The 16,299-nt window shown below is 38.0% G+C and overlaps 1 protein-coding gene across 1 annotated transcript in view; it reads right to left on the minus strand.

Moving 5' to 3' along the window:
* Positions 1 to 1,113: 1,113 nt before the first annotated feature.
* Positions 1,114 to 16,299, minus strand: part of LOC121411816 (GATA-binding factor 2-like) — a 63,840-nt gene continuing 48,654 nt past the window's right edge. Inside the window, 2 exon segments of the mRNA XM_041604687.1 lie at positions 1,114 to 4,424; positions 15,060 to 15,182. Of these exon segments, the coding sequence (XP_041460621.1) occupies positions 4,044 to 4,424; positions 15,060 to 15,182 (504 nt within the window). The 3' untranslated portion in view covers positions 1,114 to 4,043.

Genomic DNA, 16,299 nt, shown 5'->3' on the forward strand with positions numbered 1-16,299 from the left:
TTCGCGACCATTGGTAGACAATTTGTCGACGTCGTGGACTTATTAGTGGCTATCCTCTTCCTTATGGGTCACCGGATAAAATTCTCTACCACCGTGGCCCAATTCAATTAAATTCACGTCTTCTTGTCACCTTAACGGCCAAACCGTCGAAATAGTGATCACTGATCGCGTAGTTCACGGCGAGATCGTTGAAGGCTAGTACACCCAGTGATATTGAAACCACTATATCATCACTATTCATATCACCATTATCATCATCACAACCACCATCCCCCTCCTCCTCATCATCATCACCATCAATATCAGAGGCTGCGGAACCGACGGGGTGTTTCAACATGCTCAGTCACATTTTTCCCCAGTAACCATGTACAAAAACGTTAAATGATCATCAAATTACGATTTATGTTCCACAGTACCTGATTATCATCGTCATCATCATCATCGCCATCATCATTATTCTCATAATCACCATCATATTTGTCTTTCGTTCTTTATTAACATCATTTTATCAACATCTTTATCAAAATTATCATCCTCATCTAGTGTCGTCTTACTCCATCATTATTATTATGACAATCGTCATAATAAGCGATTTTCAGTAATCACCACTAGTATTCCGATTATTATCATCTTAACTGTCATTAATACCATCTGTATCATTACTATCATCATTATCACCGCCACCGCCATCATCATAATACAGCCAACATCACCATCAACATAATGAGTAGCACCACCACCAACACCATCAACATCATCGCCATGATCATGATAATTGCCAGCATCATTATCATCAATACAAGCGAAGCACCGTGGTCATCATCATGGAGCCGACATCACCATCATCCATCAGTATCGCCACCGCCACATTCATCACCACAACCGCCATCATCAACCTCATCATCATGTAGCCAACATGATCATCATTAGCACCACCACATACGAGAGCTACATCATTATTATCATTATCATCATCATTCCAGCTCACGTCTTCTGTCCATTCTTTCATCTTAGTAAATTCCATTCTATCATATATGCATAAAGCATATGGCTCCCACTAACAACAGTTTTCTCAAAAGAAATCCATGAAAAGATTAAAACGGACAAATGATGTATATTTGGAATAGATTTAATCGCTCATTTAAATATATGCGCATTTATTTATACAGAAACACTGTATAGATGATCATGAAACAATAACCTCTATATGGCACACAAACCAATTAATAATACGTTTGTACAATTTCATTTGTTTGGTGACATATTCAACTATCGCAACCATGGTAACAGCCATAGTAACTCCCCAGGAATACAAATACAATTATGAATTAAATTTATGGCGGTTTTCTTTGTTGCTGTTGTTGTTGATCCTTGTCTGTTGATCGTTACTTTAAAAATCTTTATGTAGGCTTAAAAGTAAAATCAATTCGAATATTCAAATTTTAATTGGATGAGAATTATCAAAGAATAAAAATTAATTATTTCCTTTTTCCGGGGGAGGGGGTGATCCTTGTGTTTACGTAAATCATTCCGAAGAACCAATCTTTTGACTCAAAAAAGTAAAATCCATGTACAAACTCGAAATTATCAAAGCATACATTACAATTTGGATAAAATCTAGCAGAGTAACTGTTGATGTAGAAACACATCCACACAAACTCTTTGGTCTGTCACGAAACAATAAGCTATAGCAGTGTTATACTGGCCGTCTGTTCATACTTAAAAGAACCAATGACTGACATTTTCGGAGTTACATACTGAAATACTCACATTGTATGTGTACTTTTGCATTCACCCGATACAGATGGGCATGACAAACCAGGACAAAACATGTTTAAACATCACAGATTTCTACTGTGCACAAAAATCAGAAAATTCATTTATTTAATAATAAAAAGAAAAGATAAAGGCATCAGTTGATAAGATTAGCCCGTTTGAGAAATGCTAACGTTCGAAACTATGACGAGATAATTAGAGATGACAACGGAACATGATATTTACATTAGTTGAAAGGGGGTAGTGAAATAAATAGTTTCATACAAAAATTAAGTTACAGTCCAATATAAAGAGCGATGGTAAATCCACCTTAGGTCTAGAAAAATACAACTTATTTCTAACGAAGAGAAAGAATAAGTGTCAAAACCCGTTTAGTGTTCCTTTCAACAGTGTTCAAGCTGTTGCCGTTGTCATGGTTGTAGCATATCTGTTATACTAAATTTTATAGTTGAAGGGGTCGTTGATTTTCTTTCTTCTGTATTGAATACAGTTCTAATTATTTATATCATTGTTATTGTTGTTGTCCCTGTAGCTAATATTTTAAGTTTTCTCTCTTTTGGTTACTTTATTTAAATGGGTATTGCGAGTGTGAATGTTATTAAGTATGTGTATTTTGTTGGGTTTTTTCTGTTATTTTTTTGTCCTTTCGTGTCCATTTACATATTTTTCAAAATAATTTGTAGTGCCGATTCCTCCGTTGTTATAATGCCTATTTCTCTCTGCTATTTATTGTTCTTTTATACCCGATGTGATCTTGAGGTAATGATTTACACGTAATAACGAAAACAAAAAATTTTATTAAACAAGAGATATTCCACCATTATCTCTGAAGGTGGACACCATTCTGATTAGCTAGGTGGGTATGGTTATATTTCTAAGTACATCATTTGTATTTTAAGTACAACGTAATTCACACGGATAATACGAACAGTTTCTGGGAACATTTTGATATAAATAATACTGATACATTAATTTAAAAAAATAATAAGCAATATTGTGAGAACACCTAATTTTGAATGAGAAATACTCCGGGTATGATAAAAAAATGTAAATAATGTTATTATCGAACTGTGAAAACCAAATGATATTTTAGTTTACAAAACGATGGGTGCAAAAAAATACCCAATAAATTTTAAACATCAATGAAAAAAAAACAGCCATATGATACATATTACTGTGCAAAAGTGATAACTTTTACCGACTCATACCAGAATGACAACATGGCGGCAGCGAACGAAATAGGTATAGACGTGTCATGTACAGATGGTGTATGGCGCAATTGTTCTGATAAATAACAGGATCTTGTGTATATCATAATATCATTCATTTCGTATCTGCAAAGCACATGCTAACCATTCAAAAGTTGTAAATTGTTTAAATATAAATTATGATCATTTACAAACATGCAACAACAACAAAAATCACCTTTGTGATTTGGTTTACTGTAGTCAGTATTACATTATGCTTTGCGTCATTTAACGAATGTTTGCAACGCCCCTTTCCCCCAAGATCCTGTTAGAAATTTTGGGATTAGTGAACTATAAAATGTTAACAGCTTAGCTTCTCCAAAATTCACATGATGTCGGCGAGATTCATGGCGAAGCAAACTCGGAAACGAATACCGCCATCTAGCGACAAATTTCCATCACCTATTCCAAAGAACTGCACTGCTCGTTTTGAACTAACCGCTCATGAAATTAGTATATCTCTTAAAACATAAAGGCAGTGATGGCTGGCTTATAAGAGATGACGATATCAATTTAAATTTGTATCTAAATTATTCGTACATCAAGAAAAAAAAATATAAAAAAACCGTGGCAGGGAAGGCTGTATAAAACAAAATAAATGTAAAATTTCTTGGTATCTTCTTCGCGGCAACGGACTTAACATTGTCTCTCATTCAGTTCATAGCTAGGTAATTTGGCAAGTAAGAATGGGAGCTGAATAAACGAGGAGAAAATGATTCCACACGATGAATACTTGTTTAAAAAATTACTTACACTCTACTTCTACAAATAGGCTTTATACACATTTGTACAGATATCTACATGCAATAAGATAAGATTGTCTTTGGCTGCTGTCTCTAAACAATGGATGTATCAGCGACCATTTCACTTTTCATGTACCGTAATGTTCCATTTTCCTCCCGTCATCTGGTCGACTTTTGCGAAATCAAAGTTGTTAGGAAATGACGGTATTTGTATATCTCCCAGAGTCCAGCTCGCATTAAGTTCTTTAAGTTATAGTCCGTAATGGATTTTGGTCCTTTACGCCAGAGCGCCCACCATGTTGGTCGCCGGTGACGATAACGATAAACTGCACGGTACGCCCGGCACGTGGTGCGTCGTCGTGCCCGGGTAGAGCGAGTTACAGATGCCCGATGTCGGGTATGGTACAGACGGGGCGTGCGAAGCGTAGGCCGACGCCGTCGTCATACCGTAGTCCATGGCCGTTGATGAGTGGTGGTGGGGGTAGTGTGCGGCGCCGAATGCCTGATCGCTGAAGGTAGCAAACCGATGCATGTCTTCGGGGGACAGGGCACGGAGCCCATCAACTCCCAGCTTGCCTTTGTTCTTCTTTGACTTGGATGATAACTTCCTGTTCCGTGTTTGAATGCCTTCCTTCTTCATGGTGAGAGGGCGATTGACCTGGGGTCAAAAAAAAAGAAGAGAGAGGAAAAAAAAAACGTCATTATTATGGCAGAAGTAACTACAAATAACTATTTCCAAGAAAACATTGGGCCTATGTACTATATTACAATTTGCTTTTGTTTAAAACTTGAAGAAGAAGAACAGTGGCGAGACATATATTGACGATTATGTTGATTTCAAAGCCACCATTATCCAAGTTTCAGGGCATACACAAACACACACACATACACATACATTGAGGTGTGTGTGGGTGGTGGGTGCGCGCACGCGCGCGTGTGTATGCTCCTGTCTAAAATCAAACTCATCCAAACTCTCCCATTCTTTCTTTTTCTTGTGCGCCTCGGAATAGAATATTTCTAAATAGATAGCGTCATATAAATGCCTATTTTTATCATTATTATCAAACAAAATAGAAAAAGGGACTAGTCGCGGTATGGACATTCAAGGTCTGTATCATGTTCAAGAACATCTAAATCCTCGGTGACAAAGAAAACTTTAATCGAATCATCACCGGTGTTTGAAATCACTTTGCTCCAAGAAAAAGGCGCTCTGGTAGAAACTTTCAGACCAAATATGGTCAACCACTTGGAACTCTTCAGATCGCAAGGTGGTCGTTGAAATCCAAACGAGACGAGAAAACAGAGGGGGAGAGGGGTGGGGCTGGGGTTGGATCGCGGGGTTGAGAGAGTGTTGTTTTGCCTCCTGGTATATCAATAACCAGCAAATCATATCATAAATCAAACATTGGCTCGTGAGTGGTTGGAGCAGCCGGTGTTTGGGGAGCAAAACGCGATAACAGGTCACGGCTCACGCGACCAGGGAACTAAAATCAATGCCTTGGTGACATCCATCAAAATGTGAAGATGGTGTTGCCAAGTGTGGCATAAAGATATCACAATGAACTCTAGTTCTGGTAGTGGCGATAGTTACAGAGATTCTTCTTTAAATGAAATACATTGTCCGAAATGATACACAAGGCCGTCATCAATTTATGGTCGTATAAAAAATGAGGTAAAACTAATGGGAAATGTAGAGGAACAGTTTCAAACAAAGCTGTCATAATCAAGATTACACAAGAAATCGTCTGTTTCAATGTTGGGAAAACAAGAAAAGCAGAGAGACACGATAATGATGTTTCGAGTAATAACCACCATGGTCAAGAACTCGAGTACTTGCTCGACAAACTGAGTGGTATCCCCCCCCCTCAGGCCCCCAAAAACTCTTTAACAAAACACTCGATGACTCGATTAAAGACTTAATTTCGACATCGTCATCAACGCATGTCTTCAGATGAAGGATTACTTTAACTTCGGCAAATTTGTTTTATGAATTTCAGAATCGAATGCCGGGATCGAATCAGAAAACAAAACATGTAGAATCAACTTGAGGCACGCGTCCGAGTTCCTCGTAAATCAATGGCGTAAAAGCCAAACCGCTCTGATAATCTCCCTGGTTGGACCATATCGGAGGCATATGTAGATACTACTAGACACGGGAGGGGCAAGGAAGATGCGGAAAAGAGGTAAGAGCATATCATAAATTCATCTTTGGTTATGTTGAAGATATAATGTATACAGGGGATATTCTATTTTTTATGCTTTATTGAATCTTCTTATTTAACAACCGTCGATTCCATAAAGAAAGTACTGAGCCTGGTTTTTTTTTTTAATTCCAAAGACATACAAGAATAAAACCTGCCAGAGCTGTGGAATTTGGGACTATCAACCCCCTCCCCCGGTCACACCCTGACGAAATGTATATTGCATTGGCGAGTTAGTTAAACTTGTTAGGCAAATCGCTATTAACGTTCATCACTTTTTTGGTTTTAAAAGAAAAGTATAAACCGACACGAAACGAGCCCCCCTTCAAATAATGGAATGAGTATGAAATATGAAGACTTGAGCCACGTGTAGGTCGCGCGTGTTGCCTGACCCCTGTGACACGAGCTAAAACCGCAGTTAAAACACTGCTCTACCATTTCCGCCTAATAAGGTTATACCTTTCTCTCTCTTTCTCACTTTCTCTCTCTTCGACTTCGTTACAATTTCGTCGATCAAGGCATAGAATTGGTGTCGTATTTCACCCAGGCAAAGCCGTCTCCTAATGCGTGATTTCCGTGTGTTGGTGAAAATGTTACAATTTACACAAAGTCTTTCCACATTCTGTGTGGAAAGAAAGGTGCAATAACTAATTTTTATGAGCAGTTGAGCGCTGGAGAGGCAGTGTGTCAACGACATAACTTTTACCGCAACCATTGTACTGGATAAGAAATGAATATTATTGCATACGAATAAAGATGAAAAAGGTGGGAGTAATGGCACGTAATATAGCAAGGGCCAAACCTAAGTATGGCACAAAGAAAACTAAACCTACTGTGTATGATTTGGTAGTTTCTGATGAACTCCAGGTACCCTTAATTAACAAACTCCCGTTTATAAACCGCCATCTAGAAACAAGGTGAATCAATACACCCCCCTCCATTATCGTACATACCCTCATCTTTTTATGGGTCTTGAACAAGGAGTTAATTGGTTGGACACCACAGTATCGAAACCCAGAACTTCATACTTCGCCCACACCACTCTACCACTACCAACCATCATCCTTGAAATGACCGTCTATTCGTCACCCCTCCACTTTAATAGGTCTTTACCCCTTATCAATGTTTCATCTGCTTTTAGCGAGATAACTGATTAATCGTGAATAAGAACATGACAAGAAGAGCATCGCCCAGGGTAGGGACAGTCCCAGATAAAGCAACATGCCGAGGTTACACGCACCAGGTACGATTTCCAAATTTCTAATTTTAGTTCATTTATGTAAACATGCCACGACTGGGCTCTTTCTCTTTACACTTCGTCCTGGACCAAAATGAGAACGTTCTGAGATCTGTATCGTATTGAAGAATGGGGTCCAACTTAAATCAGATCCTGTGACGATTTTTCACCCATTTGATCCCTCTATAGTTTGCTAACAACAAGCTGCAAAAACAAATGAAAAGAAAAGAAAGCGGAGAGAAAATAGAAGAAAACAAAAAAAAAGTGGAATCCCCGCGAGACCCGGGCTCGTTCGGTTTGCCTTATCCCACTTCAGGAACTCGGTTGTTCAGAACGGAAGTTGATAAGTTGGGTTGAGGATGCTTGATGTGGAGAGATAAGCCATCGATAGGAAAACCCCTCGGTCGCGCTGCGCCACTGGGGGCAGCACAACGCGTGGGTGCTGACGTCATCGCAACATCGACTAGGGATTGGACAAGGGTGACGGTCGAGCAACAGGTGAAATCAAACAGTGGCTTTATTCCTGGTCGCTTTGTTACTTTTTTCTCCCGCAATATATGCAACAATCATTTTACAAAATAATTATCCGATCCTGCTAAAATGTCCTTATTCAAAGACTATAACATTGAGATATCAAACCAATGAATATGAACTGAATAACAAGCACTGGCTTCTGCAGAACTATGTGGAAATGCTATCGCCGACTTCGCAAGAGACTAGGACAAATTACGGCAGTTCCAAGAAAGAACAAGAAAACTTACAAAGACATACATGAACTTCACTCGTCTGAGGTATATTGAGACCACATGTACATCCGCTGGTTTACGGTACGAACTCACACAAGATCATGGGAGCGCAAATAAAGCACAGGGGAAATGCATATATTGGAGTGTAATAGCTTGAAAGATAAGTATCCTCTCATAGAGATTTTAATCTTTGGTCAAATACTTCCTTTCAGGAGTTTAATTGGCTATTGGGAAATCCTTCTCTCCCCAAAAGTTCGAAAATAAGCTACACGGTCCCATGAATTACTTCATTCCCTCCAATCAATTAATTACCATTCAGGCCCCTGCGATGAGGTATCAAGTAATGGAAAGGATCTGAAAACAACCATCGGGTGACGAGACGAAATAAATTGTTCAGGCCTCGATTTTTTTTAGAGCGCCATGCAGCTTCATTTGTTTTCTACACCTTTTTGCATTGCACCAAATACACGTAGACCTTCCACCTTTGGTTCAAGTAACTACCATAGTTACTGAATATAGTTAACCTCGAAGTTCCTGTACATAATTTCCTGTGTAATTTATCCCAGGGTAGATTTATCCATAGTCTTAACTATCTGTATACGAATAGGCCAACAGAAGATGACCAAAGTGTAACACTATTCATGATTACAAGACACCGCTGATTACAACATGGACACATTTACCTCATAACTTTATGTAAATGCAAACCGTAGAAGGAACTTTTAAATCTAAGCTAAACATAGAGATAACAGATGAAAAAGAAACGTAAAAGAGCTTGATATCTTTTGTTTCAATTTTATAGCATACATAGATGCTAAATGAATATTTCGAAAGTGAAATACAGCCAAATGTGAACCAATTGTCTTAAAAAGTGTGCAAATGAAAGAAAACAGGCCATACAAAATATATCCACATCGTAAGACGATGGGAAAAAAAGTAGGTCCATGTTTTAACATACTTGAGCATTGTCGTTTTCGCTTTGTAATCCTTTGTAGTTGCGGTTGCAAAACAAAGTGAAGTTTGAACCATATTAAACGGACAGAAATGTCATGTATAATGTAAACAAGATCAGCTGTTATTAAAAAAAAACTTTTTTGATATAACGTCAACTAACGAATTTCCGTGATTTACTTTTGTTGTCTAGCATGTCTAGTGCATTGTTAACAATATCTGTAAAATATTCTCATCATGCAAATAGCTTAGACGAGTTCGGGATTACCACATATCTATGCTGCCGAACACAGATACTCATTTCGTACAAAGAACATCGACTTTGATATGAGGGTCCAGGATTTTCTTTTGATCTGGACGTTTTCTTATCGTAAGAACATTTGAGGATACTCCAAGTAGTTATGCGTATGCTTATTATCATGTTCGCTATGTCGTTTAATGTTAACCTGGGGATGTGCAGTGCGCCAGGCACGCGTCTCGATCCACTCTCGCTAATCCAAGTGCTAATAGATTCATCAGGATTTCTTTTCTACAACTCGCAGACAAATAAACAAAGCGGTACTTTTTAGCACGAGGGGTCCCGGTTTTGTTTCTGTCATCGTGGCTGGGAGCTAGTCGGTTAATTGAGTTGATTAGTGATGGCGCCATGCCGGGTACAAGCCCATGAGAGACGCCAAGAGACTGCTGCTGAAGCTGCGCGGTGTACGATCGAATGGGTTTTCCAAGTTCGTCCTTTCCCTGAAGATGGAAGTCATGGTTAAGATGATCAAGGAGCAATGCCAAGACCGAACCGAGACCAACATGAAGGAAGAGCTCGGATCGAAGGACTGCCCACCAATAAGACGAATGTGAAAAGAAATTATAGATGAACCCCTTTTAAATCAGAAAAGCAAGCCCAGCTGTCTTCGTACAGAACTGCTACAGAACACCCTAATCCTTGTAATAATGTAACAAGGGGATGTGAAATAACGCGATCGCAACTTTTTGATCTGATTCCGGTCAACGCACCTAACATGTAGTCACAGACAAATTCATGCCAACAGTGAACATGGTGGTTCAACTGTTCCAAAGGTGTATTTTTAATCATTACGATGAGGCAGGCAATTCATGGTGACCAATTCCATCACAAGTTCATTTTCAGATTATACTTGGTAACTGGGTGTTGGCCTTTAACTTTGTATTTCGCCAAAAGTCTAACTTTTTACGAAGTTCAACATCATTTACTTTTCATCTAATGCCATTGTGCTCTTGCGGGTCCGGTGACCCTAGTCAGTCCAAGTAGGGAATTGTTAGTCCAAGTGACGACCATCCTTTTCACAGATGGTCTGGAAAACTAAGTCACTTTGACCGTGATCTCTTCGACCCTTCCACTCCATCATCAACAAGAAGTGGCTCTCTTGATCAGTCACATAAATCCATTGAAAGTATATTAAGGGACCTCACTTGTTACCAAACACAAATCTGGAGAATAAGAGAGTTCCGTTTTTTCTTCTTCAATGAATGCACTCTCGTGGCATTATATGTGACAAGTTGGTAATAATAATGTATTGTTTGCCTCGTTAATTCGTATCTTGTTTCCCTAAATTAGATATACACTAGATCCAGTTCAATTTAAATCGTCGTTGATGAATTGAATTTAAAGTTAGTATCCATTTCAATACCCAACAGTTCATTTGAAGTTAAATATCCATTGCTTTTTTTTCTGTCTGGCGTTTGTCCAAATTGTATGGCCTGTGAAGACATTGCTATTCCTAATAAGGAAACAAACTCCACCTCTGTAATAACTTTTTAATGAGCTTTTCTCAATAAAAGGATTGGTTCGATTCGGAGGGGGGGGGGTGACCACACGGTACATGCGGAATTTTCCTGTCGAAATGGTTTGAAATCAAACGACACTACGCACTAAGCGGTTGACTAGTATTCTAACCAAGTCACTATTTTTGTCTAAAATTGGGATTTCATTTCCTTGAATCCATTGCCAAGTTGCCAACAAGTTTCTCATCTAGTGATTGAAACAAAACCTATTTACCTCCTCTCAAAAATAAAGAAATTCGATGGGTTCTGCAAGTAGCCCCTGAACCAATTTTTTCCAAGGTTAGGGTATCTTATCATATTGCAATATTTGTGAAATACCTGTGTTGATATCTCGATGCTTGCAAGTTGCGACGATGTTTTTCACTTTTTATGGCATATTTCCGCAAAGAACAAATTAAGCCATCTCAATTAAACGAAAGTTAGCGGGATTTTGCTTTCAATGTATTTTCCGTGGCATAATGTGACAAACATTTGAAATGCAAAACTAGGGGATTTTTGAGGTACAGTCATTGTGATTTATCATGGAATGCTATTTATAAACTTCTGTGACATTTAGGCAAAAAATGGTGGCAGTAACGGCGATTTACCCAGATGACTCGTCGTGAATTAAAAGTGTAAATAATGTTTTTCTCTGTCTGTGTGACACATCGATGGGTGACTTTGACTTGGTAAGACTATCAAATCCATACTCGGAGTCCAGGCATCATTCCAAACTCCATAATATGAAGAGGGAGGTGACCTTGGTGGGATGTAGGCAACAAGTCTTTTGCCATAGAACTCGTAGAATTTACTTGCTGGTCCTTGCGTGTGAGTACGCTCAGCATAATTATCTTGGAGAGTAATCCTCCGTTTTTCTTTACGAAATATATCTGGAAGCTCTCTGTTGGGGAACATCAACTCTGAGAATCCGGGGATTACATGTTGACACAAACAAGTTGTCAGTTGATATGTTCTGAAGGAAAATTCAAGATTGGCCCCTGGTATTCTTCGTATGAAACCAACGTTGCCTTCAAAGCTTGAAGGGCATTGGTGATCAGATCCCTTAAGACAAACAGACAAGATCGAAGAGCCAACAGCATTTGTGAGCAGGGAACATCGCTTTTCTCTGTTACACTAGATTTTATTTCTACGATAAAGTGATTCCCCGAAGGATGGCAGAGGAAACACATGTGATCTCTTTACAAAACAATCCTCAATGAAATTTATCAGAGAGGACTCCGCAAGAGAGTCATCCTCGCGATGAGATCTGATAATGTCAGGGCAATTTCTGGGGAGCCGGTGAGAATGGAATTATGAATGGGAAGGGAGAACTTGGGGAAGTTGGGTGATCATGAAGACACTTACGATGAAAAAGAAATGAGATGTAGAGAAAGTTTGAAAGAGAGGGAGAGAAACTGCATATTTTAAAAATCAGTTGGATTATGAAGTAATGAGATAAATGAAATAAGAATTATGAACCAACATATATTCTTTCCTTTTAATATTCAACGCATCTTTTGTTTAAAAAAAGATTTTGCACGATGATTATTTCTTCATAGGAGCACTCATTGCTGAAAGTAAATCAGTTAACTAAGGAGACTAGACTCCTTCATCAATTCATAATTCAAATAATTGTCGAATGCGGAAGTATGATAGAAACAAAGCCGTCTGGTACCCATCCTAAATTACTGATATAGAGTGTGGGTGTGCGTAAGTTATTACTAGTGTGCGAGTGAGGGTGTACGAATGTGTGTGTGTGAGAATGGGGAGAGAGGTTGTTGGCTACGTGTCTTGTAGATGAGGTTAGAATGAGCTTGAGAAACCCTTGTTTCGGGAGGGGGAAGGACAGTAGAAGAAGAAATGAAGATGGCTCGACAGATCCACAAGGGCGGAAATTCGCTGAAATTCGAGTAGGATATGCAGAAGACACTTACAATCGGTGAAGCGGCCCAGTGACGAATGGCAAACATTTGGTGGGAATATGGAAAGCGTGGAAAATTGACGATCTCTAAGGAGGATCGATGATTTCCGCTCAATTCCAAGTCGGAAAAATATTACAAGTCATGAAGATCTTGATTTCTTGAGATAAGAGTGTGTTCACAATGAGAATCTTTTTTGGTACCGGTAATATGAAGGGCATGACCCCTGAGCAGGAATATATCTTATAAGACTGAGGTAAAAGGCAAATCATGCAAATTGCTAAGCTATAGACTCGGTCTTTGAATTTATTAAGAAATTAGTCCCTTCTTAATTGCAATTACTGGCATATGATACTTTTGTTGTTATCATTGATGTTTGTGCATTGTTTCTGCCCACGAAAAATTAATAGAATTAATAGATATAAGAATAAATGAATAAATTTGTACACATAAGTGGTATTTTAAGTATATAAAAGCATATCATTAAGTGATCAAGTTTGCGTTAATATCCGATTTTTTTTTTTTGGGGGGAGGCTTTTTTTTAGCACAAACGTAATTAGAAATTTGGTACACATGTAATTGTTTCAATTTGTTCTATTGTCGGATTTTTGTTTTCTCTTATGATTCGTTTTAACAATACTCTTTTTAAACTTTTTTGTTTTTTTTTTGTAAATGAAATAGTTTGGACACTCTCGCCTTTATTCCTTTCCTAATCATGTGAATCGACAGTGGAAACACATTCGCCGATTATTATGATATACGAATGTTGGGCTGCATCTTGACGGATCATTACATATTTCTACCCTATTTTGCATGACCAATCGAATTTCTAACTGTCCGCCCCTCGTCCTGAAAAGTTCACCACATCACGGGGTCACTCACAATAGTAAAAGAAAATATATAAATGCGCGTCTGCTGATGACGATAAGAACACCGTAGATATGTTTCATGCATAAATGGCGTCCTTGGGGAAAACCAATGGAGGATTAATGTCAAGAACCATCTTAGAAGCAGAGAATACAGGTCTAGATATGGCATGGGTAATGATTGCTTCCATATTTTCTAGTGTCCCCATCCCAGAGGACTCTTGGAAAGATCGTTGTTCATTATCAAGACTCATTTTCGGTAGCCTTCTAACACCTTCAAGTCCAAGTGACATCAGCACTTTTAGGTCGACATAGGAAGGGATGTGTCGGAGTAATTCCGACCAGAAGTTAGCACTTCTTGACCCCAAACCCGTGTGGAGATTACAAACTGGGCGGAGAATTTAGAATAGAGAGATGAGTAACGGATGGTTAGGTGGGTCTTGAGTTAACTTAACGTTACGACAGATGGAGGACATATTATATTGATGTTCCCCCAAGGATGATCCTTTTCACCTGTACTTTTCATCGTCATGTTATTCGTCATAATTGTCCTCAGAAAAGTCTCAACCATTTTCTTCTCTCAAACAGAAGTTGTGCATTTTCTAAGATGAGTCTACAAAATTGACAAGCAATCAGCAGTGTAGAAAGATGCATTTACTTTAAGAAATGCTTCATCAAACCTACTGCAGTGATTATACACAAATACACCCATCGAATACATTTTTCCCCCTTTGGTGTCGTAATTGCTCTAGTTGTTAAAGTTGACTGAGTTGAACAATAACAAATAAGACGTTTATAATGACTATTAACCACATTTTGTTAGCCATAGCTAGCTTGAGCGCGATAGTCTGGCATTCTTTGCTTTATGTTTCATTTCATTTTCATCAGGTACGGTAGCAAACTATAAGGACAATCACGAAATTTCACTGATATTGATGTAATTCCTCCTATAAATTTGAATATCTGGTTGAGCCGCAATCAATAAAGAGATACGGAAGTTCGGGATTGACCTTGTGAATTTCAGTTGAACCATTTTCATTTCATGCACCAAACTAAATCGGAAGTTACAAAGTGTGCGCTTGTCCCATTATACAGAGTTTCGTATTGACAATAAACGGAAGCAAATGAACATGCACTGGCTGCCTATAACAATATGAAACTCTTTCATCTCTGCCATTAAAAATATATAATTCATTTTTCGTTATTGTTCCCTCGTGCTGTTCGTAGTTATTAATTTCATTAAAATATCGACGTTCCATGCTAATCAGTAGTCAGTAAAATTGAATATTAAAGATATTTTTTTGTATGCTATTTACTTTTGATTATGCTCGGGGGGATCATAATCAAATCCCTGAAATATAGTGTGGTAGTGCTTGATTCCTTTAATATATTTAATTTAAAATATAGGAAAAAGTGCGAATAGTTGGAGAAATGCGAAAGACAATTTTTACAAAAAGCGATCTCCATACAGTGGCAAGTTCCGTATGCAACTAACAGTATATCCTATATGTAGCAGCTCACGACAGCACCTCATTCGAAAAAAAAAGAAACCCATCTAATTTACTGAAAAGTTACGTACCCCGTGAAGTTTGTAGTAGAGCCCACATGCATTGCAGACAGGGTCTCCGTTGGGGTTTCTCCTCCACAACGTTGTAGCGGTAGCTTGACAATTTGCACATGATGTCCCCGTTCGTTTAGCAGACTGCAAAGAAAATTAAACACAAAACATTTTGTTTACATTGTAACACAACGATACCCAAAATGAATTTTCATGAAACCTATGAATATTTAATGAGATATTTGCATTATAAGAACGTGAATGTCAATTGTTAGTGTTAAAATAAAATGACAATAAGGATTTGTGGCAATAACGTTAATTATTAAGCTTAACCGGACCATTTAGAAAAAAATGCAATAAATTCGTGGTTAGCCGATACCTAAAAGGCACACAGACTTTTGTTTGGAGTGAAAATACGTGTGTTTTAAAATGTTTACATTCATTTGAATTAAAATTTTACTGTGCTCGAAAGTTTACATACACTTAAGAAAAATGTATTACGGAACGAGTTTATGTACACTTTATCTAAAACAATCATGGGACTAACTTTTAACTCTGTATGACTTTGAATTTGAATAGTTTCTATTTTTTGCAACTGAATGTGTCTTCTCTTAATATGCGTGCTCGTTATAGCTAACACAGAGACTGGTTTCGTTGTATATTAACGATCTATTTTTTAGTGAAATTGAGGAAATGTATATTGCACATTTTTTTACATCTAAACATTCGCGCTCAAATAAACTGTAGAGCAGTTTCCAAATATCAAATAACGATAACACGATTATTCGAAATTGCTTAAGTTTCGATATCTTTAAATTGATTATTTATTATCGATTTAAATGAATTAACACAATATATGAAACTTGACTGTCACCCTGATTACGAACATGAGATTTATATCATAACGTCTAGACATATTGGTATATTTTGAGAATGATGCTTGTGAAAAAAGGATTATGATGACGTCGGAGTTGCGTCAAACACTTTCAGAACAAAACTACAAACCCTCCACAAGTCCCACCATTCTTAAAACAATTTTACAGTTTTTTGTCTCGAACTTTGCTTGACTCCGATTCGGGCGATACATCCCAAATGCTTTAATAAAATTTTGCCTGGCAAATCGAAAGTCAAGCAGAATTCCAAACTCTCCTCCAGGTATTACTTTCAAACTTCCTCTCATTGTCCTATCTGGGTTATAAATCTTTTATAGCTCGATCAAAATCATAACAGAGTTCCTGAAAAACACTCCCTCTGTAATACC

This window comes from Lytechinus variegatus, chromosome 3 (genome assembly GCF_018143015.1).
Source record: "Lytechinus variegatus isolate NC3 chromosome 3, Lvar_3.0, whole genome shotgun sequence".
NCBI classification, from domain to species: Eukaryota; Metazoa; Echinodermata; class Echinoidea; order Temnopleuroida; family Toxopneustidae; genus Lytechinus; species Lytechinus variegatus.